The following is a 24,286-nucleotide window of genomic DNA, read 5'->3' as shown; positions in this document are numbered from 1 at the left end:
GAAAGAGGATGAAGACCAGGAAGGGAAGGGCAGGAGAAGCACGGAACCTGGAGTCTGGAAGAGCTCTAAGGCCACCTCGTGGCATCAAGCACCCTCCCCTCGGCAGCAGCCATACCGCGGCGCCTTTCCCTTTGTGCCTGTACACCTCCAAGGACTGGGCGCTCACTCTGAAAAGAGGGGGCACTATCTTTGGACGGCCCCACCAGCAAGTTCTTCCTTCGACCGGGGTGTTTCTGGGCAACTTTGACCCAACTGGCTACGTGCACAAGCATAATAATGCTCACCAGGGAGGTGAACACAGCCCTTGGGACAGAGAGCTTTCTCATCCCCCCACTCCCCGGCCCCGCTCCATCACTCATCACTCCCAGTTCCTGCAACCAATCGCCCTTCACGGACCTGTCACCCTCCCTGGACCCAGCCCCACCCTCTCAACCTCTGGTCTTTCTTGAAAGTGAGGCCACATTCCTAGGGCTCTGGGCAATTTTTTCCCCATGAAAGCAGCCAAGAATGGCTTTGGAGAGTTTCTGGCTGCCATGCTATTGTACCGTTGGTTCAAAAAGGAAGGAAACAGTGGGGAACACAAGGTTAAGGATTCTAGATGGGAAAGCACAGGTGCCAGGTCCCACAAAGGCCCACTAAGTCCTGAGTTATACAAGAAAAACATAGGAAATGTCCAGTACAATGATATATGGGAGGGAACAAGAGTGGGGTGGGGAGATGCAGAGGTCCTGCTATAAAAGAACAAGATAGTCCTGAATGGAGGAGCAAACAAGTGTGGACAAAGGAGAGCTAGGAGATGGGATCTGGAGGCCAGGTTTAAACAGAAACGAGCCCGGCTTGCTCATCTGCTGACTGAACCTGTAACTGGGCACCAGGCCTCATGCAGGTGTGAGGCCACAGTAGTAAATGACAGACAAAGCTCGGGGAGTTCGGGAGAGCGGGGGTGGGGAGGGCAAGCATCCTGGGCCCTGGCTAAATTCAAGGGCACGGTGTGCTTGGATTGACTCTGGGCCCCGAGTCCAGTCTTTAATTAGTTCTGGTTCTGCTCTTAAGTGGTCAGAATTCTGGTTAGCGCGAGACTGATGTCCCCAATTGAAACTGGAAGATGGAGGGGAGAAGGGACTGTTCTTCCCTCCGAGACATGTCATCATCTTCCACGGGCAAGAGACATGTTTACCTATGATGTCCCTAAGGTCCCAGGTCCAACAGAAGAAAAGAAATATGGAAAAGGGGGAGAAAGAAACGAACACATCCAATGGAAAAGACTAAAGACAGCTGGATGGTGAGAGTAGCCTGATTCCCACCAAGAGAAGCCCACTGGGGTTTTGTCAAAAGCTTCAGAATGACAGAGAACAGCAGACAGTTCCTTCACAAACTGCTTTGCCAAACTCCTTGGGGCTTACTAACCAACTTAACCATGATGTAAAATTCCAAGACAGAATGAAAAGCACACCACCTTTGAATGTCGAATGTCTCCGGGACGGATAGCGTTTACTAGGCTTCCTCTCGAAGGTGCTGGTTCTCCGTAACCTGGCGCCATGTGTAGCCTGGTATTCCGTCCGGCCACTGGAAAGCAAACATTTCACTGCACGCTACCGGTATCAGAATGTCAGTACGTTATACGTATTTGGAAGTGAACTTTTATTTCCAAGAGCTCCAATGTAAATTTCAACGTATCTCAAACTCGTTTGGTAAAGACACACACTAAATTTAGCCTTCCGTTTGAAAATAAAATCACTGTTGCCAAATCCAGGCTGTATTATATTTCCGCCAAAGGACAAAACCTGCAATTTAGGTACCAGCCACTTGACTGCACAAACCAAGCAGGTCTGAGTACTTGGAATATTTGACTAAGAGAACACAGATTCACACATAAAATACCTTTCCTAAAATGTATTAGGTAGACCTTTAACTCTTTTAAAAGGCTGTTATCAATGACCACTTAACTAAACCTTGGCTTTCCTTGCTATGCCAAGAAAAACACTGCTGCTTTCACCAAGGCTCTCCATCAACCCAACGTCCAGCTACAGCTTCCAGGAGGCAATGCTGTCTTTGTCTGATCTATCACTGCCTCGTTCCAGCCACCCTCGGCTTATGATTTATCACATGGAAGGAGCCACTTGCCACCTGCTGTTACTGGCTCCAAGGGGCAAAGTCATCTCCAAACTCCCTTCCTTCTCATGCTGGGCTGGACCAAGTCCCACGGGAAACGCCGCCTGGGCAAACTCAACAGTGCGGTCCTGCTCACTTGGAGCACAGCAAATGTCAGCACACCGTGCAACGTCTCTACCAGGCTTCGCAGTTATGACATCTTCCTTCCATCCTTCCATCGCAGGACCCATGAGTCGATTCTTTCTCAGAAGGGACTTGGTGCCCCCCACTCCCCTCTGCAGCATTTAAAAATACATTCAAACCAAGCGATTCTTTAAACACAAGTGCACAGACATTTCCGTGCACAGCAGAAAAATCTGAAATGAACAAATCGTTTGGCATCTTAAATACAGTTCAAGGACATGCCATGTGTGAGAAGAGGTTATGAAACCATGTGAAGTTTTAGATCTTGTAACAGCAATTCTCAGATCTGTAAACATTCCTCAGGAATCGACGCTGGGAGTGCATTTTAAATGCACATTCCCAGGCCTTATTCATACAGCCACACGTGAGCCCCCATAGATTCTGATTACAAAGGCCTTAGATGAGGTCCTAAATCCTCATTTTAAAAAAACACCCAGGGAGTTCTCGTGCACTTTGAGAGACATGGTCTTAGAAACGTAAGTAGAAATATATCGGAATAAATCTCTCTTTCTTCAGGGTCTTTTCAGATTCAGATATTCCTGAGCCCAGCCTGGGTCACTCACACACACAGTGACATCCGCTCTCATTCTTAATTGTCACCAAATTTCTTGATGTTGGCGTGTGACAGGCGATAGAGTAGTGGTTAAAATATAAGACAGAAGACCCAGACTGCCTGGGGTTGAATCTCAGCTCTACCACTGACTGGCTGTGACTTTGGACAGATTATTATATACCTGCCCCCGGACCTAGTTCCCTTATTTGTACAATGGGTATAATCTGAGGACCCATCTCATTAAGGCCATGGGGAGGATTACGAGTTGGTACATGAAAAGCTCTAGGGCAGTGTGGTCGACAGAGCTTTCCAAAACGACGCTCATGTTCTACATCAGCACGGCCCAATGTGGCAGCCACCCATCTCACTTGTACCGAGCACCTGAAGCGTGGTTAGTGAGATCAAGGAGCCACATTTTTAAATGTACCGAACATGAATTAATTTAGATAGCCACATGTAGCTCGCACCTACTGTATTAGACAGCACAGTTCCAGCTAAATGTCAGCTGTTAATAATTTTGTGATTATTAGCTTCATCTTATCCGTGAGGATGCGGAGGCTAGACGAGCTCTGGCGGCTCCACGAAAGGTCAGATGCTAAGAAAGAAGCAGGGGCAGGACGTCCAACCCAAGCCTCCAGATGCAGGTCCACTGCTCCTTTCACCAAAACATCACGGCTGCCCTCCTTCAAGGCAAGTGACCGTGCTGTAAAAACGGTGCCTACCTGAACCTGAAGCGAGAGCCCAGTCTGATAAAGTCCGATCTGTTGGACTTGCCGTTCCCCGGCATCCGCAGCCGGAAGAAGGCGTGGTGCTCCACGGCGCACTTCCACAGATGCTTGCAGGTCCGGGCGCTGTCCAGGCGAAACACGAACGTGTGTTCCTGTTCCCGGCCCTCGGAGGTGAAGCACGGGGGTCCCGGTGAGCGGGGATTTGTAACACTGACTCAGGATGACTCACAGCAAGGCGGAGGGACGGAGGCAAGGCTTACCTGGTCATCGTCCTCCACCACCACCAGCGTCAATTTGCTCTTTTTAAAATCCATTTCGGTAATTTTGGGCCTGGCCAGAGAGAAAGCATTTTCAAAGCACAGTCTGCAGCAGCGCCGTCTACCCATCACACCGCCGTTTCCTTTCTACCGTTTAAGCTCAGATTTGCTCAAGGAATCACTCATTCATGTTAAGTGTGATTATCCAGAAGCGCCACTGCCATTTGTCAGACACCCACAAATGCAAGAGTACGTGTGTTTTAAAAATGAATCTGGGTGTTGCACATATCCCTCGATAATCACCCATCACATATAATTCCACCACAAAATAGGAAAAGACATTTTTAATATAGGACAAAACTAAATTACCAAAAGAATAAGCCTATTTTGTTAGCTCCTTCAAAGATTAAAATGCCTGTCGGGGTCAGTCCAAGAGAATATTCACAGCCATCTCTTCCCTACAAATAAACGAAGGCACAGTCGGTAGAGGGTTCTAACAGGTCGTCACAGAGCAGAATGCAAAACAGTTTCCTCACCGCATTACTTTGTTTGCACATTGTTTACACGTTTTTCAGTCACCGGGAAAACCAATTACTTAAACGCACATGGTTCTTACCCTGACAACGTGCATGTCTACCCCATACATTTCCAGCCACTTCGCTTTATTCAGATAGGAGAGTTCCGCCTGGGCAGGGCTCTTTCCCCTTAGAAAAACCAACGAGACACATGTGAACTGCAACGCGTACACCCACACAAGCCTGAAGGGCACGGCCACATGAAGGGGTGCTTGGGGCAATTAAAGGGATGAGGGCTACCGCTTTACATCAACATGACACGACCTCCAAGAACAGACTGTTAACTGAGCGGAAAGAGGACAGAGCAGGGCTTATAATAGGAGCGCTTAGGGAGATGACTCTGTGTGTGTGGATTCGTGCATGCGTGTGCGAAGGAGAAAGGCTGGAAGGATACACAGCTGGCTGCTCACAGCGGCTTCGTGCAGGGAGGGGCGTGGGTGGGGTGTGACAGGGACCGGGGCAAGACTCTCCGCCCGCCCGCCCGTTTCTACGTTGTTGTTTCAATGGGATACGAGAATGTGCTACTGTCACCTTCCATCCGCAAAGGAGCCAGAATGGCTGCGGGACAACAGGAAACCATGCTCGGTTTCTGAGTCCAAGAGTGACTGGGCACAGGCGGTGTTTGGGGAAGACGGGCCAGGCGGGAGGAGAGACGGTGGCCCTGTTATCCAGGCATAAAATTGCTAGACTAGGGTGACTAAGGGGGGAAAGAGGACAAAGCAAGAGAGAAGTGGCAGGGCTGGATTTAGCTGTGGTGACCATGTGTCCTGAAATACAACTCTGTACAACACATGGTCTCAAACATGAGTGTCCCTGTAAGGAACCTCAGGACACATTTCTAAAGGTTTTGCCCTAGCAGTCCAGGCCACGGACAGAGCCCCAGGTGCCTGGGACCGGGTGGGTCAAGGCAGCACCCCTTTGCCTTGGTTAGGAGGCCGGGATGGCCATGGCGCCCCTGGCTATGCGACGAGCAAATCAGGACCAGGCCCTGTACTTCAGAGGAAGAAACAGGAGTATGCCTGTGCATCTCTGGAAAGAGATGTCCTGTGGGCCTTTGAAAACCAGGACTGAAGCACAGGAGGGAAAGAAGTGAAGAGCTGGAGCTGCGATTTTAGTCATCAACAGAGCCACTCTGCCGTGAGATAAAAGAGTCTGACAAATGCTTACAAATGACCAAATGCATACATCAGAATGTTAGATGGTAGCATCAAGGTACCTGCACTCTTTCCATCTCTGGAAGATATCAAATTCCATCGCTTCTGTCTGATTTGGAATGAACCGAAACTCAGACACAAGCTCTGGGGTATGTTCTGGAAGCTCGCACTCCCCAAGCTCGGCTGCAGGTTTCATAAAAGGGAGAAAACAGGAGACAGTGAATGCTTTTGGTTATTGCAGCACCAGGTCCAAAGGCACTTTGCCTGACTGTAAACAGCACAGGTAGCCCCTCATGTATAACCAACTCCCCGCTTTCAGGAGGACTTAACTCCCACTCGGTCCCCACATGTACGTTCAGAATCCCCATGAATCGCTCCAATGCACTCCCCACTGGGCCATACACCATCATCTCAGTTATGACCGCCCCTCTCCCGACTATTTCTCTGGCCCAGGGAGGCCCTGATTACATTTCCCCCACAAAATTGTAGTGCCTGAATTTGCAATAAAAGGCAACTGCAGGCAATGGGGACCCACCCAGAAACATCCATGTAACAAGGCTCTTGTTAAGGGTGGGTCTGAACAGCACTCCAGAGTCTGCAGTGCTGGAGAGGACCAATCAAGAATTCGGTACAGGCAGAATCAGGGAGAAAAAAATCTGGCAGGAGGGAGAAGGGAGGAGTGAGGAGTGAGGGAGGAGCGGGTGAGAAGGCCACGGGAGCAACTGCGGCAACTCAGGCAGAAGCTGGGAGGGAGCCGGCTGTGCAGAAAGGAGCAGCGGCCACGCAGGGGATCCCAGCAAAAAGCCCAAAGCCGCTGCTTGGTCCTGGCTCTTGCCCAGTGCCCCAGGGAATGCAGGGCCCGAGGACACAGGAGGCCCATTCCTCCAGGATATGAATGAGAAAGTCCACCCTCTCCACTCCCCCCACCCTTGCAGTGCAGGAGGCAGACCCCAGAAGGAAAAGGAATCCTCCAGGGGTTCCTCTATACCTTGTTTGCTATGGACTCTAATTACCTCTGATACCTTGCTGCACAGTGTGTTCCGCAGACCAGCAGCGTGGGCCTGCTCACCATGCACAATCGCAGGCCCCACCCTGGACCTGCTGGAGCAAACCCACTACGTGCCCAGGAGGGAGGTGCACACATTACTTTGAAAAGCACTGATCTACGACAGCGGTTTTCGAATGCGCCAGAATTGCCTGGAGGGCTCGTTCAAACACACATTGCTGGCCCCCATCCCCGGAGGTTCTAAATCCACAGGTCTGGAATAAGGCCTGAAAACTTGCATTTCTAACAAGTTCCCAGGGGATGCTGGCGCAGCTGATGCAGTATGTTCCCAGGGAACACACTCTGAGAATCACTGCTTAACACGACATCCCACCGACCAGCCAGCAAATGACCAAACACCCCCAGTGACAGCAACTCACTATGGACCCAGCAGCCCTTTCCAGTGGCTTCTGAGCCCCAATCCCAGAGCCCACCTTTCAGGAAAGGGACTCCAGTTGGCTGGCAGGAGAAGAGGTTAAAATGTTCCTGTCCACGCAGAGGAAGCAGCAATACCATACTCGGAGGGGTGGTGGGAGGACTGCAGGAGACGGTGTCTGACTCAGGGCGGGGACCTAGTGACTGTCCCCTCACCTGACTGCAGCCCCTCATCTGCAGCTCTCAACTGGACAGCACCCCTAATACCACCAGGTGGTCTGGGTCAGGATGTGCAGCTGCTTGGTGCCTCGGGCAAAGTCACAAATGAAGATGGTGACATATTTGCCCAGAAAAGGTGAGGGCTGGGCTCCCAAGGTCGGGGGCCACGACTGGCTTCTGACCAAGATGTCACCCTGAAGCTGGGGACCTGGCAAGGCTAGAAGGGCAGTCCGGCAAGAGATCTCCTTGATATGAACCACGCTGCACCCACGGGCCAAAGTGAGCCCTGTGTTTACTGGTGTGTCTGCACAAGACTGGATTAACTGTGCATCTGACATCATCAAGAACAGGAGGGAGAAGCCAATGACGAGGTTCCCCTGAGACCAGGCAAAGGAGACACTTTGCTGCCTGCCTTCCAAGAACCTGCCGGCAAGAGGACACTTTGCTCGGTCTCTGAGCTCTGCAGCCGGGGTCCCAGCTGTGAAGGGTGTGGGGCGTGATGGAAACAGCTCAGAGGCAGGAGGGCTTGACTCCCAACTTGACCATATACTACCTGTGTGACCTGGGCAAGCCACTTAACTGTCCTGGGTCTCTGATGCCTTATCCACAAAAGGGAAGCTGACAAAGATGAAACAAGACATGGACACACAACAAATGACTATCCCATTCTCCTTCCTTCTTCTTTGTGCCTGAAATAATTTCCAAATCAACCATAAAATTAGTTCTCAAAGAGCAGAGCCTCCACGCGGGGCCACTGCATCACAACTCAGGAGGCATCAATTCAAGGACAACTGCAGCAAGACACGTATCCAAGGCTCAAGCACGGGAAGAGGTACACAAGCTTTCACTGTGCAAACCCACAGAAGCTCTTAGCGATCATAGTCCAAGGCAAACCGGCTTCTTTGTGGCTCAACTAGAAGCATTTACTGATGGGCTGGGGGGAGGAGGGGACACGGAGAGACAATGTCACAAAAACTTCCCCATTTCTGTGTCTACATCTTCAGTTTTTCTTTGTACCTGACATAATGACTGCATCTTAAATTACACTAATGCTGTGGTTCCCACTCAGATAGGTAATTTCTCCAAGAAGGGCTCAAATGACAGCTGGTATTCTTGTCTGCCTCGGCTGCAGGGCAAGGCAAATGGTTCTCCTAGAGCTGGGTGATGCCTTCACCACTTGGGGGCAGGCAGGGTGGTGACATCTGTGCCTCATCGTCCTCTAATCATTTAGGACGTGTGCCAATGGCCTTAGGAAGAACCTCTCAGGTGGACTGACGGCCCCAGTCTGACATGGATGCTTTCATCCCATTAACTACACCCTGCCATCTACTGCCTGACAGTATGACCTCCTGGCAGCTCAGAAACTCTTGGGTGGATGCAACTTGGCAAGCTGGTGAAATACAGATTGGTCAAAGTGGACAGTCCATTTCTAAGTTCCCCAAGCCACTGCACATCGTTATGGCACTTACCATAAGGACCACTGTATCAGGAAAATATGGATGTGAAGCACTTAGCATTGTATTTAGCACAGACGGTTACCTCCAACACAAGTGCCTTCAGACCACATGGGCAGACTGCCCTTCAGCCAAAGTCCATTGAAGGGGGGGGGGCTCTTGAATTTCATTCTGCACTTACTGAGCACCTATTATATGCCAAGTCCCCACTAGATAATAAGCACTAAAGTGGAAGATGGACCTAGAGTCTGTCATACACAGTGAAGTAAGTCAGAAAAACAAATACAGCATGCTAACGCATATATATGGAATCTAAAAGAAAAAAAAAAAGGTTCTGAAGAACCCAGGGGGCAGGACAGGAATAAAGATGCAGACGTAGAGAATGGACTTGAGGACACGGGGCAGGGTTGGGGGTGGAAGGGTTCACTTGGGACGAAGTGAAAGAATAGCATTGACATATATACACTACACTACTTGGGACGAAGTGAAAGAATAGCATTGACATATATACACTACCAAATGTAAAACAGATAGCTAGTGGAAAGCAGCCACATAGCACAGGGAGATCAGCTTGGTGCTCTGTGACCACCTAGAGGGGTGGGATAGGGAGGGTGGGAGGGAGGCTCAAGAGGGAGGGGATATGGGGATATACGTATGCATATAGCTGATTCACTTTGTTATACAGCAGCAACTAACAAAACAATGTAAAGCAATTATACTCCAATAAAGATGTAAAATATATATATATATGTATATAAATAAATGAAAAAAAACAAGCAGTAAAGGTGACTAAGGAATGGAAGTATCAGGGAATGGGAGTAACCTGGTCACTATAAACCTTCTTTATAAGTACAAACATGACAGAAAGAATATATGTACTAAAATTACCAAGTAGAAAATCATACAAAAAAACTTGTGTATGAGTCTGATCAGAACTACATTTTTAAAACTCAAACTCATAGATAGAAACTCTGCTTGTCTGTGGGTAGGACCGTAGGTTACTTTCTTCCTTCTACTTGTCTGATTGTTGTCCTGATATTCTATAATAAGCCTGTACTGATTTTATAATTTGAAAAGACTTAGATCAACTTTTAAAACTCGGTAAATACAAAAGTCAGAAGCCAAATCTTACTACGGCACTCAAAAATAATTAGTAGTTATAAATGAATACATCATAATTCATTATCCCATAGAAGCCCTGATAAACGAGTCTGCAATATATGTCTATCCGACGTGCTGATGAAATTCCTTACATGCAGTTAGTTACACATTAGTATCCTTTTAATTAGTGCTGGCAACTTTAACAAGTGTTTCTTGTGCACGTTAAACTAAAAATCCACCAGCGCATCAGACAGATGGAATAGTCAACGTTGAGAGACAGGCAACCCTCTTACCGTCCAATTCCCACCCACGTGCTGATGACTCTCCCCTGTCAGTGCTTCCAGCCTGACCTATCTGGTGGAGCCAGATCTCTACAGACTCAAGAAACTCCCAGAGGCGCCACTGGCCCCTCTCAGCCAAGAGACCCTACACAGATGTCCCCCCACTGGAGCCCAACTCTTCTTCTAACCATTCACTGTCACCATCTCCCATCCTTGGTAGCAGCCTATGAATCATCTCTGTCTCCTGTCTCAACACTGAGCCTAATGACCAGCTCCTTCTCCTTGTACCACTGATGCTATTTTGGGGTGTGTGTTTAACCCCCAGCCTTAGTTTCGTTTTGTTACAGCTACACCTCCTCACTTCACCCCCAGCCCCAGTCTTGGTCTTGCCCCCATCCCTTCTCCCCATCACAGCCACTGTGGCCTTTCTTAAAATGCACGTCTGACCAGGCCTGCCTCCCGCTCAAGAGCCTTCAGAGACGCCATGTTGACAGCACGAAGTTCATGCGCTTTAAATGGGGTCAAGGTCACCCGCCGCTCCAGGTTTTTGAACTTGGCCCTCTGACACCAATCAACTGCTAGTGCCTCTCCACACTTTTCTACTCTGCGCCTTGGTTCCTCTGTTCATCTCCATCTACCCTTCCCCCGACAGGCCTCCACCTTCCAAGCCTCCTGCAGGTCTCTCTTCCTGAAGGAACCACGCTGTACTCTGTACGTACACACGGAGTATGTGATCCGGCCACGAGGCCCTCATGGGACTGAAAGCTACTTGGGGACGGAGACCAAAGCAGAGCACTGTGCCTGGTACACAGGAGACCCCCGTTTGTTGAAATGAAAAGCAACAACTTTAAAATGCTAATTACCACTAAGGAATAATGTACCTTGTAGGCAGAGAGCAGCTAACTCCACAGCTGTTTCATATGGGCATTTCAACCTTGGAAGGGAAAAAAAGAAATTAACTGTAAATACGAACTTTAATATTCATAACTATACAAAATGTCAGTAACATCATCTCAGAAGGTAGTGATATTTAGATAATGATTTTTGTTCTCGCTGGTTTCTATTTTTGCTGTCTACATTAAAGAATGCGAACAAGCTGACTTACACTCCCTGTTTCCCAAAGTCAGCTCTCATCATATGGTAAAATAACCCCATCTAGGTATAGCTCCTCTCAACTCTAAGTAGAGTGGGCAATTTTACCGAATCTGGCAAGAACTGGGAAGTTTGGGAAACTGAATGAAAAGCCTTCCCTTTGCCTTATTATTTTTAAACTTATTTTATCTTGGTCTAGTACATGCATCTTTTGAAGCTGCCTTCACTCTTTCTTGAAACGAGGTCATAGTGTTACAAATAAACAGAAACCATATCTAAGATGGCCAGGACAGCTGGATATACTCAAGCAATCGAATAACTGAGGCACCGCCACAGAGATGTATTACTACAAATCCAGTGATCTCATTCATATTTACTATTACAAATTTAGTTAGAAAAATAATAATGACACACATTGGTACAGCACTTCATAGTTTTCAAAGCCTTTTCATATATGTATATTATCCAGTTTGGTCAATGCATCAAGTGCGTCAACCCCTAGGATGGGGGCTGCCTGTGCTCCCCATTCCCACCTCAGAAATGAGGAACTGAGTGTTCAAGTGTCCTGCCCACAGACGGCCAGCTGGTAGAGGCAACGCTGGGGCCGCCAGAACACTATTCTGCTAGGAATGCAGTAAATCAGGCTGACGTGCACGTAAACTGCAAAGTACTGTACAAATGCAAGGCATCGCCATTAATATTTTTCCAGACCAAAGACAGTCACCAGTTAAGAGGCTCTTAGTATGGGAAGCACAGTATGGAGAGAGAGAGAGAGAAATACACACACAATCAAAGATCTGTACTGAATGGCTGAATAAGGCAAATGTATACACTGTACAATCTACTCGTTCTATAGTGTACATTCCACTAGGATTCTCATAGCACATGTTCTGCAGAGAGCTTCCAAATTCGGAAATCACATTTTAAATCTCCTTCAGATTATATTCAAAATCAAAATGTATTCTTGTCAGTAATAGCAGGTATTGCTTTTTAGATTCAGTATATCTTAGTTTTTCATGTAACGGAAAATAGTCAATACGTCTGGTGAAAAATGACACAACTGTAAAAGTTATGACTGCTGAAATCTCATATCCTTAAAATACATACTGCCTGTGAAACCCACCATTTCAGTGCCAGTGGTTCTTGCGCTCAACAATCATTGTATAGCCAGAGGCCTAGTGTTTAAAGACCATTTTTAAGAGAGGAAAAGGAAACGAGATGAGATGTCATAACCTCTAGCTACTAGAATCAGAACATAACCTCTTTACATTACTTAAATGCAGATGGTGATGAGTGAGACTTTTGGATGATCCAAATACTTGTCAGTGTATACATACTAATAACGTATCTTGCTTACAAATACGACAAAAGCCGTTATGAATGGGGCAGTGATGTGATCAGGGAGAGAATTATTCCCAGATACACATCACTTAAGATATTAAATGCTCTTGGAAATGCTTCAAGCCATCACGTGAAATAAGATGATGATGACTGTGATACAAGTATCAGACTCACTTTACAATGCCTGGTGTACTTTTTTTGAATTTTGAAAAGGGAACAAGCGTAAAGAGTTAAAAAAAAACACACACGGTGAACTATTTAGAAAATATACTATGATCTATCCTGAGTTAAGAGTTAGAACAAAAACATACTTACTTTCCTGAAAGAATGTCATGCCTGAGTTGTAAAACAAACAGGTACCTGACAAACATATACAAAAGTCAACAGAGGGTAAACTTTTCCCCAGCCACTTCCAGTCCCCAACTTCCCATCACAAATCCCACCCCACACACAGCCCGGAATTCTGCATTGTAAAAAGGGAGTCCAAATCAAATGAGAACTTGGGTGGAAGCATCTCCTCCTGTCTCCAGGAAGGCATCCCAGAATCTAGCTAGCAAGGTGAGCGCATGTAGGAATTCGCAAGATACTTGGAGGATGGAACATGGAGCACTGCACAGTCCAATGACACCTCCACAGGCCCTTGGGGCTCCAGGAGAGAGAGAGACACACACACACACACACACGTGCACACGCACGCAGGGCTCACACGCAGCATGCAACGTGTCCAATCCAACAGGCAGGGTAGAGCCACTGCATTGGGCCCTCAGCCTGCCCACCAGCAGAGTCCAGAAAGGCTGCAGCTGATTGTATCAAAAAATTTACAGCTGACTGTAGTTAGCAACCACTGGAGGCTTTTTTTCTGATGCAGTTTAACTGCAGACTCTGCCTTTGAAAAAACAAAGTGCATGTGTGCACGCGCGCGCACACACGCACACACACACACACACACACACACACACGAAACAAAAGTCCTGGAATTGGATGGCAGCTGGTCACAGGGGTAGCAGAAAATGGGGAGGAAGGCAGCAAATAACACAAGTGCAGTTCACTGAAGTAAAAGATTAAGTTAAGTGTTCTTTTTACCAGGAGGATGTGGGCATCAGAACCACTTACAGTGCTTTGTAAAAACCAAAGCTGCCCACGCTCCACTCCATACCTACAGAATGAGAAGCTTACACACAAGAGTGGTCCCCAGGAATCTGATCTGTTCAAAAGCCTCCCAGGTGTTTCTGATTCACAAACCCTGGTTAAGAATCACTGGCTCTGATGACAGCTAGAAGCAGCACACTTCATAAAGGACTCTAAAGAGAAACACTAGGATAATGTAATTTGTTTGAACTTTGAAAACAATGCACACGGTCACTCTCTGTGGAATGGATATGGGACAATGTGGGTGACGCAGACATGCGGGTGGTGGTGAAGGTTCTAGTACATTCCAGAATGTTACTACTTCTGAGAAGTGCTCAACCACCATTAAACTGAGTACCCACAACAAAGAGGACACAACGCTGACGTGGTCAGAACTTCCAATTCCTATAAGAAAACCTAACCACAGAAGCCCCCACGCCGCTCCCATGGGGGGCATGATGATAAAGTCCGTCTTTAAAGTATTACTTAGGGGGTCACCTCCAAGCCAGTGGCCACCACCATGGATCACCCAGAAGCTTAAATGTCACCACAACTGTCCATCACAGACAATGACAAGGAGATTCTGGGGACATCAAAAGCAGCAGAAGGCTGAGTAGAGATTCTCACTGATAGAAGGGTGGCTGGAGAGAAAGTCCACACGTAAAATGTTCTTTAAGCCTCTTTTGCTTTGACACTATTTCCGAAGTCTAAGAGACAGGCAAGGGCAGGCGCACTACAAAAGAAATTCGGTGGGGCGGAAAGATACTGTGATGGAATTCTAACAACTTTGATATTATAACAATCAAGGGAATATTTTGCAGTTGCATAAAAAAATAAGGTGGCAATTTTGGAGGCAGAGATGCTCTTCTAATATTTGCCTTCTCTTTTTGTATCTGAGACAAAATTAAAGTGCCATAGGCCAACTAGCCAATTTACCCAAGGTCCAACAAAACAGGAACATGACAAGAAAATAAATGTTTTACATTTTGATTCACTATGAAAAAGGTCCAGTCAAGCCAAGTGTGGATTTTCAACAGAATACAGAGATAAGCACACACAAAGTGCTAATAACAGTTGCTCAGAATATAAAGACAGCAGACGAAAGAGGCGGCAAACCCACAGTTTAGAAGACCCATGGACTGTAAGTAAAGCAGATGCTATGGGGTGTGGGTGGGTAGGAGGATCTTGTTTTGCATCTTGTCCTACCTTGTAAACTCTTCACGAAGGTTGTTCGGTTCTGAAGAATAATATTTAACTCGAAAGTGCAAAGCATAAGCAGGTCCAACTAAGCATTTGGAGATGGAAGGTTGAAGATGTTTTTCCCCAATTTTGAAGATCACAGAATGGACAAAAGGAAAAACATGTTAAATCTATTAACATATCCACCACGTACTCTGGGAGGTAACAGCGGAACATACAAAGCTAGTAAGTTCTTTTCAACACTAGTTTGGAAAACTAAAATGGACTTCGGTTTTGACAAAGATAGTTTAGCGAGCAATCTCATTCTGGAAAAAAACCCTCATCATCTAGATGAATTACTAAGAACTAACCTTTTACTTTCACCCCTGATTGCCAAGATACTGCAAAGTGATACTAACTTTTAACAAAATACTAAGTGGGCTAAAGGAAAGTGACACATAAACAGTCAAGTGTTCTGTAATCTAAAAATACTACGGTAGGGCTTCCCTGGTGGCGCAGTGGTTGAGAGTCTGCCTGCCGATGCAGGGGACACGGGTTCGTGCCCCGGTGCGGGAAGATCCCACATGCCGCGGAGCGGCTGGGCCCGTGAGCCATGGCCGCTGAGCCTGCGCGTCTGGAGCCAGTGCTCCGCAACGGGCGAGGCCACGGCAGCGAGAGGCCCACATACCGCAAAAAAAAAAAAAAAAAAAAATACTACGGTAGGGCTTCCCTGGTGGCGCAGTGGTTGAGAGTCCGCCTGCCGATGCAGGGGACACGGGTTCGTGCCCCGGTGCGGGAAGATCCCACATGCCGCGGAGCGGCTGGGCCCGTGAGCCATGGCCGCTGAGCCTGCGCGTCTGGAGCCAGTGCTCCGCAACGGGCGAGGCCACGGCAGTGAGAGGCCCGCGTACCGCCAAAAAAAAAAAGGCAAAAATAAGAGTGAAATGAGTTGGGCTTCCCTGGTGGCGCAGTGGTTGAGAGTCCGCCTGCCGATGCAGGGGATACGGGTTCGTGCCCCTGTCTGGGAAGATCCCACATGCCGTGGAGCAGCTGGGCCCATGAGCCGTGGCCGCTGAGCCTGCATGTCCAGAGCTTGAATACTACGGTAGGGCTTCCGTGGTGGCGCAGTGGTTCAGAGTCCGCGTGCCGATGCAGGGGACACGGGTTCGAGCCCCGGTCCGGGAAGATCCCACATGCTGCAGAGCGGCTGGGCCCATGAACCATGGCCGCTGAGCCTGCGCGTCCGGAGCCTGTGCTCCGCAACGGGAGAGGCCACAACAGTGAGAGGCCCGCGTACCGCAAAAAAACAAAAAACAAAAAACAAAAAAACTACGGTAAAAAAACCTTAAAAGTATTAAATTAAAAAAAATTACTCATACATAAACCACATTGAAGAAATCTGGTTACCACAACTATAAAATCAGAGAGCTGGACCAGACTGTCAAAGATCCTTCCTGCTCTCCCATTCTCTGAATCTACTTCATAACTCACGAGAAAATGAATGTCACAGGTATAAAGTCATGTTTCTGAACAGCATATTTATCAGTCCTCATTGGGAGAAGCGTCTGATTTCAAATGAGGGCTTAGTCTGTTTTTTAACATCTACTAAAAACTCTTATTCAAATTTTAAACTCTAATATTTAACCAGCCTTAGGAAATTAAAATTCATCCTTAAAATTGAATCCATTTGAAAATGCTCCCAAGTTCTAATGAAAATGTAATACCTCAAAACATTGGCAAAGGAGTTTACTCTCTGATAAAAGAAGGTAGTAAACTAAATTCTGCTTACTTACTTTTCATCTGCTTTTTTATGGGTTTGGAATGATCCAGCCAGTGCTGAAAGAAAGAAAAAAAATTTTTCTTAGGAATAGTTCATCAGTAAGATTACACAGTCCCTTGGAGTTACCCTGCCCTACAACTCTTAGTAATTAAAACCAGGGATTGTACCAGATCATGAGCTCTTAGGCTGGGGATCTGCAAACAGCTTGGAATGGTATAAAAATACCTGTGCTACATGAAAAGATGCTCAACATCACTAATTATGAGACAAATGCAAATCAAAACCACAACAAGGTATCACCTCACACGGGTCAGAATGGGCATCAACAAAAAGTCTACAAATAATAAGTGCTGGAGAGGAAAAGGGAAAAGTGAACCCTCATACACTGCTGGTGGGAATGTAAATTGGAGCAGCCACTATGGAGAACAATACGGAGGTCCCTTAAAACACGAAAAATAGAACCATTTGATCCAGCAATTCTACTCCTGGGTATATACCCAAAAAAACTGAAAACATTAATTCGAAAAGATACACACACCTCAATGTTCATAGCAGCACTATTTATAATAGCCAAGCCAAGTGCCCATCAGCAGATGACTGGTTTAAGAAGAAGATGTGTGTGTGTGTGTGTGTGTGTGTGTGTGTGTGTGTGTGTGTAATAGACTATTATTCAGCCATAAAAAAGAATGAAATATTGCCATTTGCAGCAGCATGGATGGACCTAGGGATTATCATACTAAGTGAAGTAAGTCACAGAAAGACAAATATTACATGATATCACTTATACGTGGAATCTAAAAAATAATACAAATGAATCTATATACAAAATGGAAACAGACTCACAAAAATAGAAAACAAACTTATGGTTACCAAAGGGGTAAGGGGAGAGGGATAAATTAGGAGTTTGGGACTAAACTACAGATGCAAACTACGGTACATAAACTAGATAAGCAACAAAGATTTACTGCATAGCACAGGGAACCATATTCAATATTTTATAATAACCTATAATGGAAAATAATCTGAAAAAAAAATATATATATATAACTGAATCACTTTGCTGTACACCTGAAACTAACACATTATAAATGAACTATATACTTCATTTAAAAAAAAATATCTGTGCTTATGCACATTAAGAGCATTTCTCCTGGGGAGAGTTAGCTTTCCAAAGAGGTGCCTAAAATAACCTAACACCCTTTACCTCATTGATCTATAAAGTCCCTTCTACTCAGCGGAGCCACCAACTGCCTTTTCCTTCTGAGTTTTCTCAAGTTACAACCAAGTCTCCGTTAATCTAGTAATGACTACAAGCCCCGCCATCGAAAATCTCTGCTCATACACAGGTCTTGGCATTCTGTCACCCTAAACTCTAAAATTTAAAACCAAAATTCATGACCCTTTAAACGACCCGCACTGAAGATGGAAAGACAGGAGGGGATTTGCCTGAGAGAATTCTGCTCTGGTCCATGAAGGCATTTCAACTTCCTCTAGTTTTCACCAGAAACACCACTTCAGTCTTATCCATCCAAGGAAACTGCAAAACAATTTCCCTCATATAAACGTTCCTCTATAACATCCAAGTTGTTGACACTACAGTCCTGAGGAGCCTCAGGAGCTTGACTTCCATGGAAAGCAACATTTAGGAACATGAAACTGTGAGCCCCTCCAGGTGAACACGAGCCTCGAAGGGCAGGGACCACACACTCAATCATCTTTGATTTTCCTGTGCCAAACACAGACCCTGGCACCCAGCAGGCCCTTATCAGATGCTTGAGAAATAAATGTTCAACATAATTTTTTAAATGAGGCAAATAGAGACCTTCCCATCCCTTTATGTAAATTCCATGCATGTGGAACATCGCTGTTAGGATGTTGCAACAACACAGCCCGCAGCAGGTTTCTCACTAGCTGTTCAAAATCTGAGGCCATTCTGCTGACCGTCAAGATACTTTCAGAAGCAATCTAAACTCTGCACATTCTAATAATGAGAAAGGGTGGGACTAAGTGAGTACAGTGCACTCTACCCCTCACCAAAGAGCCCACTCTGACTGTGTGGGAGGAGGGGGATAAAGAAACACAGAAGCAAATAAGAGATGAATTATAATACCATAAGCCGGGAGCAGTACAATGGGAGACCGTGGGCTCTGTCAACCCCACTCCCCAGCTAGGCAACCGTGTTATCAAAGCACCGGATCCCCATAGCTGGATGCCTATCTCAAAGGCTCGTGGACAGGATGCTTTATCTCACTGTTCATAGCTTTGAATGGAAAATGACCTAAATGTCCATCAACAAAGATGGATTAAAACAATGGCTCCTCCATATAATGAAATCCTATTCAGCCTTTAAAACTGATTTAGGCCTATATTTATTGACGTGGCAAGAGATCCACGGCACAATGTGAGATGGAAAAAAAAAGGCAGGTAGCATCCCTTTTTAGAAAATTATTCTTTCCTATCAACATATGTCGAGAAGAATTTATAGAGGTTATTTCTGAATGTGGGACTGGGAACAACGTCTACTGTTTTTCTTTTTTAATTTTCTGCATAGTTTTTTTCCTATGAACGGGAGTATTATTTTCACAGTGTGGGGAGGTGGGCTGGGTTGCCAACTTCCATCATTCATTCATCACTTGCCTATCGGGCAGTTTCTGATGATCAATTTGTATCATTAGAATTAAGTCTCACTGCTGCCCTCAACCAAGCTGGAAATGCTGGACCTTAGCCCCTGGGAGGGCAGATAAAGACTTGATACAAACATAATATTTACTTTCCTGCCGAAGTAAGTATCATGCTAATGGCTTGGCTAAACCTGTTCTTCACCTCACTTTCAAATCAATTTATCCTTAGCAGGCAAGGAAAGTTCTCCGGGCAACCAGCCTTCTAATCTTATTAGCCCCAGAGGCTCAGAGATTAAGGGAGCTTGTCCCAATCTCAAGTCTCCTTATTGTATCTGGAATAGAACAAACTTCAGCCCACTGTTCCTCTCCCTCTACTGTCAAACTCTAATCTTGATCCAGACCCAACCTGTGTCCTTTCCTCAGCTGTGGTTTTCAACCCTGGCTGTGTGTTTCAATCACAAATACCCAGGTCCCACCCAAGATCATTAAACAGAATCTCAGATGGTTAGTGCTTTTTAAAGGCTCCCAGTGTGCCCATTAAACAGTGTTGAAGTTTTCCTGTATCCTCTCCTACCCAAGAATATGTCCTAATAATGATCCTGGGGATCTTGAAATATCCACGACCCCTCCTGAAAACTGCTGTCTGAAATCTCAAGCAATTTCAGGGTTTATTAGCCAGATGTCTACAACCCGTGTTAACTGACAGGCAGATCATGGCTAGATGCTCCTCCTGGAGAGCAGATGCCTTTCCCTCTGACCACACTGCTAAAGAAGCCCCCCTATCAGGGACTTCCCTGGCGGTCCAGTGGTTAAGACTTCACCTTCCAATGCAGGGGTGTGGGTTCGATCCCTGGTCGGGGAGATAAGATCCCACATGCCTTGCGGCCAAAAAAACCCCAAAACATAAGCAATATTGTAACAAATTCAATGAAGACTTTAAAAATGGTCCACATCAAAAAAAAAAACAAACAAAAAAAACCTAAAAAAAAAGAAGCCCCCTTATCCATGAGTGCTGGCCTCCATCCTTCCCGCCTAGCCACCAGCCACAGAGCCCTGCCCAGAGCAGGACCCGCCAGGATTGAGGCCTGTGAAAAGTCTGGGGCTCACAGAGCCGGTAAAAGAATCAGAAACGGCTCCATTTAAAGAGCTCCTTGACCCTGTGGTGTTCAGATCAGGTTTACTCATCTGCATCAGAGGTGCTAAGAAATCCAGTCACAAGCCTAAAACAAGAGATGATAAAAACTATCTCGTATCCAACCAGTTCAAAATGACCCGACTTTTCTTCTTAGCTGTAGGAGCTGACCAGACTCTGATCACTCATGCTTAATCCCATAAGACCACCCTGGGACTTGAAGACGCTGGGGGCACTCAGGCCCAATGTGGCATTTAATAAATTATATCCTATACTTGGCTTGAAGCCCTATTCAGCAGCAGCAGGACCTGTCTTGGATGTTCACCTGCATTCAGCTAAGTACAGCCAGGCCGCCTGTCGGCAGAGGCCAAGGCAAATGGCTCCAGCCCTCTTAACAGACCATTAAACCAGTCACCAGAAAGAGGTGCCTTTCTGAGTTCAAAGGGCAAGACATTTAACTCAAACACTCTAACAGGTATTAGGTGGCTTCTGATCTGAATTTCTCATCCAAGTCCATCTGGCAAAACCCTTCCCATAAATCGAGATGCGAGATGATCTGGCAAAGCCCATCTGTTCTGATAGTACATCAGTTCTAGAATTAGGACATACATAAGGCTGGTTCTAGAAGCTAATTGTCTAAAATCTACACAGAAGCACTTGAATCACAATGGCCAGGAGAAGCTCAGGGGTTGAAGAGGGTCTAAAAACTCTGCCTATACAACCCTGGGCCATCACGTTTGAGTGATGGAACTCATAAGTGGCTTTCTAGTACCTCTAGATTTTCTTGGCTTGTAAAAAGTGTCTTGTAAAAAGTTTGCATTTAAATTAGAGCTGGAAGGAATCTGAGAGATAATCATATCCAAAGGATGTAAAGAGAAAGAAGAGAATGAACACTTTTGGAGCTTATTGTGTGTGATGTTGTGACTCATAATAAGAAATGTACATATTCGGTCTTTGTCAGTTTCTGGCACAAAGCTCCTAAAACCCTTGTAATTTCCTAAGTGGTAACAGCAGTAAAAGTATCTTAACATTCATTATGAAACCCTTTCAATGACACCTGAGTTTATGTGAATGAGGTGACTTTGGGAAAGCACCTAAGGATGGGGCTTGTTGCCAGGGGAACCAAACACATGATTTTTTTTTTTTTTTTTGCGGTACGCGGGCCTCTCACCGTTGTGGCCTCTCCCGTTGCGGAGCACAGGCTCCGGACGCACAGGCCCAGCAGCCATGGCTCACGGGCCCAGCCGCTCCGCGGCACGTGGGATCTTCCCGGACCGGGGCACGAAGCCGCGTCCCCTGCATCGGCAGGCGGACTCTCAACCACTGTGCCACCAGGGAAGGCCCCAAACACATGATTGATTACAGGGTTAGAACTTTCAGTCCCCCGCCACCTCCCCGACCTCTGGGAAGGGGAGAGGGGCTGGAGGTTGGATCAATCACCAATGGCCGATGATTTAATCAATCATGTCTATGTAGTGCAGCCTCCATAAAAACCCGAAAGGACAAGGTTCATAGACCTTCTGGGTTGGTGAACACACGGAGATATGGGAGGAGCGGCGCGTTCAGAGACGGCATGAAAGCTCCACACCTCCCCACCCCCTATACCTTGCCCTATGCATCTGTTTCAACTGGCTGTTCCCGAGTTACATCCTTTTATAATAAACTGGTAACCTAGCAAGTAAACTGTTCCCCTGATTTCTGCGATTGGCTCCAGCAAATTAAACCCAAGGAGGGGGTCATGGGAAACTCCCACCTATAGCCAGTAGGTCAGAAGCACAGGTGACAACGTGGACTTGGGATTAGCACCTGAAGTTGTGTATGTGCGGTGCGGGGGTTGGTGGGGAGTCCTGAGGGACTGAGCCCTTAATCTGACACTGTCTTCAGGCAGACAGTGTCAGAATTCATTGCTTGTAGTGTGGGAAAAAACACCCCTTACATTATGTCACATCCATCCCTTTCTCAGGCTTCGAGCAGAGGAAGGTGGCCGTGGAGAGGGCTCAAGGTACCCTGGATCACAGCGCTAACGAGGCAGGATTCTAACTCAGGCTGTGTCGGCATCCGGTGCTCTGGGTCTCCGCACCACACCCCAGCAGGACACACATTCTCTGCCTACGGGAGGGATCTCTCCTCGTCCTCATTCAGCATGAAGCCCTGTCAACCCATTCATGCCAGCTACTCGAGCTTTCCTTGGGGATTCATTTAAATCAATTGCAGAGACCCCTTCCCTTTATCAATAGCTACCCATTCAGCGCCAATACCTGAACATGGACAGAAAAACACTCGCTCTGCCAACATTCAGAAGCAGGCTGCTGGGAGGCCTGAGGCATTTCTTGAGCTGTTGCACGTGTCTTTGAGAAGGAGACAGGAGATCAGAGTTCAAGTCCCAGCCCTGCCACTTGCCTGGCATGTGGCCAGGAGCAAGCCCCCAGCCCCATCCCCTCAGCTTCCTCATCTGTGCACTGAGCAGTCCCCTAACACGAGAATCAACTCAGTGTCCGTGGCAACTGTAATGAACTGTTCACATGAAAGGAAGGGTTTAAGATGCTTTCTCTGACAGTAACATGTCCCACTACTAGTGTTTATACTCTCCAACCCTAAACCCACATACATCTGAAATGGTAGGAGCGCCGGCAGTGTCCACACAAGTGGCAAATGTGATGACATTCCAGGCACCCACCAGGGTGAAGCCACAACAGTCCCTCTGGCGTCCACGGAGTCCTTCCTGCAGTCACCGTGTCTGTGTGTCAACCTCCCCTCACAGCCCTGGGCCTCTAATCACCCATCTACCCGATTCCGTGCTGCAAAAGCCAGATGAAAAACACCTCACAAGTCTGAAACAAAGGCCCAAAACCACCTTTTCTGGATTCCTTGCTGCAAAACAGACCACCATGAAATGCTCCCTTTTCATGCTGGGAGGGGCTTTGGAAGGGACTGAGGATGGCTATACCTACCCTGTGAAACGCCCGCCCCAAGATGGGGACGGAGGCTTCTGCTTGGTGGGGCTACGGTTACCCCAGACCCAAATCCCCGCCGCTCCTCTGCCTGGCAAAGTCCTCTCATCCTCTGTGGCTGCGGCCCACCCCATGTTCGCCCTTCCCGTCTGATACCCTGATCACCTCATCAGCAACACTCAGCCTCCAAGCTCACAGACGGGAGGGCAGCGAACGGTACAGTCTATAACCGTGAACGGTATAGCCTCAGACTTAACTTTCCAGGTTTCAGGATCTTAACACTGAAATTCTGGGACTGGTTTTTTGCTCCAGGACTCTAGAGTCCTAAGATACTTTAAGTACACTAGCTGTGGTGGATATTTTATTGGGTAATTTTATATTTATCATAAAAAATAAAACTGAGCCCCCAGTTTTCCAAGGGACCACTTGTCTGTCTCCCTCACCAGAATGTGGCAGGTGGGGACACTGTCCAGCCTACCTCTGCACCACAGAGCTTGCCACTGAGTAAGCTCCAAGTCAAAGTTTGCTGAATGGCTACTGACTGAATGTTTTCTTTCCACGGGTGTGGCTGTGTGTGGGTGGGTGTGATGTTCCTGTGTGTAATGGAATCAGTATAACCCAGTGGAAAGTGCTGGCCTTTGGAATGAGAGACCAGGTTCTGAATCCTGGCTCTGTCCCTTACTTTAACCTTTACAAGGTTTCTAGTGAGCCTCAGCTTCCTCATCTGTGAAACGGGTCTGCTTTATGGCCAGCTTTACAGATCAATGCTGAACGTTAAACAAGAGTTATATAAAGCCTTTAGTTTGATGCCTGCCTCAGAGCTCATCAGAGTAGAAACTCAGTAAACAGCACCTACCAGTACAGTCTACGAAAGCTGGGTGGGTGCAGGCCAGAGTCCTGGGCTGTCAGAAGAAAGCTTTGATATGTAAAAATAGAACCCCTGCCCCTGCTTTGAGCTGTGCCAAAGTGAGAGCTACAGAGTGGGTTCCTGGGTGGCTTTCCTGCTTTGATATGGGAAAGGGAAA

At 46.9% G+C, this 24,286-nt stretch overlaps 1 protein-coding gene across 2 annotated transcripts in view; it reads right to left on the bottom strand.

Annotated features, from left to right (window-relative positions):
• Nucleotides 1-24,286, bottom strand: part of EPB41L4B (erythrocyte membrane protein band 4.1 like 4B) — a 148,371-nt gene that overhangs the window by 78,402 nt on the left and 45,683 nt on the right. For both annotated transcript variants that reach the window (XM_007449793.1, XM_007449794.1), the window contains exons 3-12: nt 16,571-16,613; nt 14,805-14,883; nt 12,786-12,830; nt 10,919-10,971; nt 5,625-5,745; nt 4,450-4,537; nt 4,203-4,291; nt 3,837-3,906; nt 3,571-3,740; nt 1,457-1,566 (exon numbers count right to left, since the gene is read on the bottom strand). In XM_007449793.1, the coding sequence (XP_007449855.1) occupies nt 1,457-1,566; nt 3,571-3,740; nt 3,837-3,906; nt 4,203-4,291; nt 4,450-4,537; nt 5,625-5,745; nt 10,919-10,971; nt 12,786-12,830; nt 14,805-14,883; nt 16,571-16,613 (868 nt within the window). The remainder of the gene's footprint in view (nt 1-1,456; nt 1,567-3,570; nt 3,741-3,836; nt 3,907-4,202; nt 4,292-4,449; nt 4,538-5,624; nt 5,746-10,918; nt 10,972-12,785; nt 12,831-14,804; nt 14,884-16,570; nt 16,614-24,286) is intronic.

Source organism: Lipotes vexillifer, unplaced genomic scaffold (genome assembly GCF_000442215.2).
Source record: "Lipotes vexillifer unplaced genomic scaffold, Lipotes_vexillifer_v1.1 scaffold230, whole genome shotgun sequence".
Lineage (NCBI taxonomy): Eukaryota > Metazoa > Chordata > Mammalia > Artiodactyla > Lipotidae > Lipotes > Lipotes vexillifer.
This window is presented reverse-complemented; position numbering and strand designations above follow the sequence as displayed.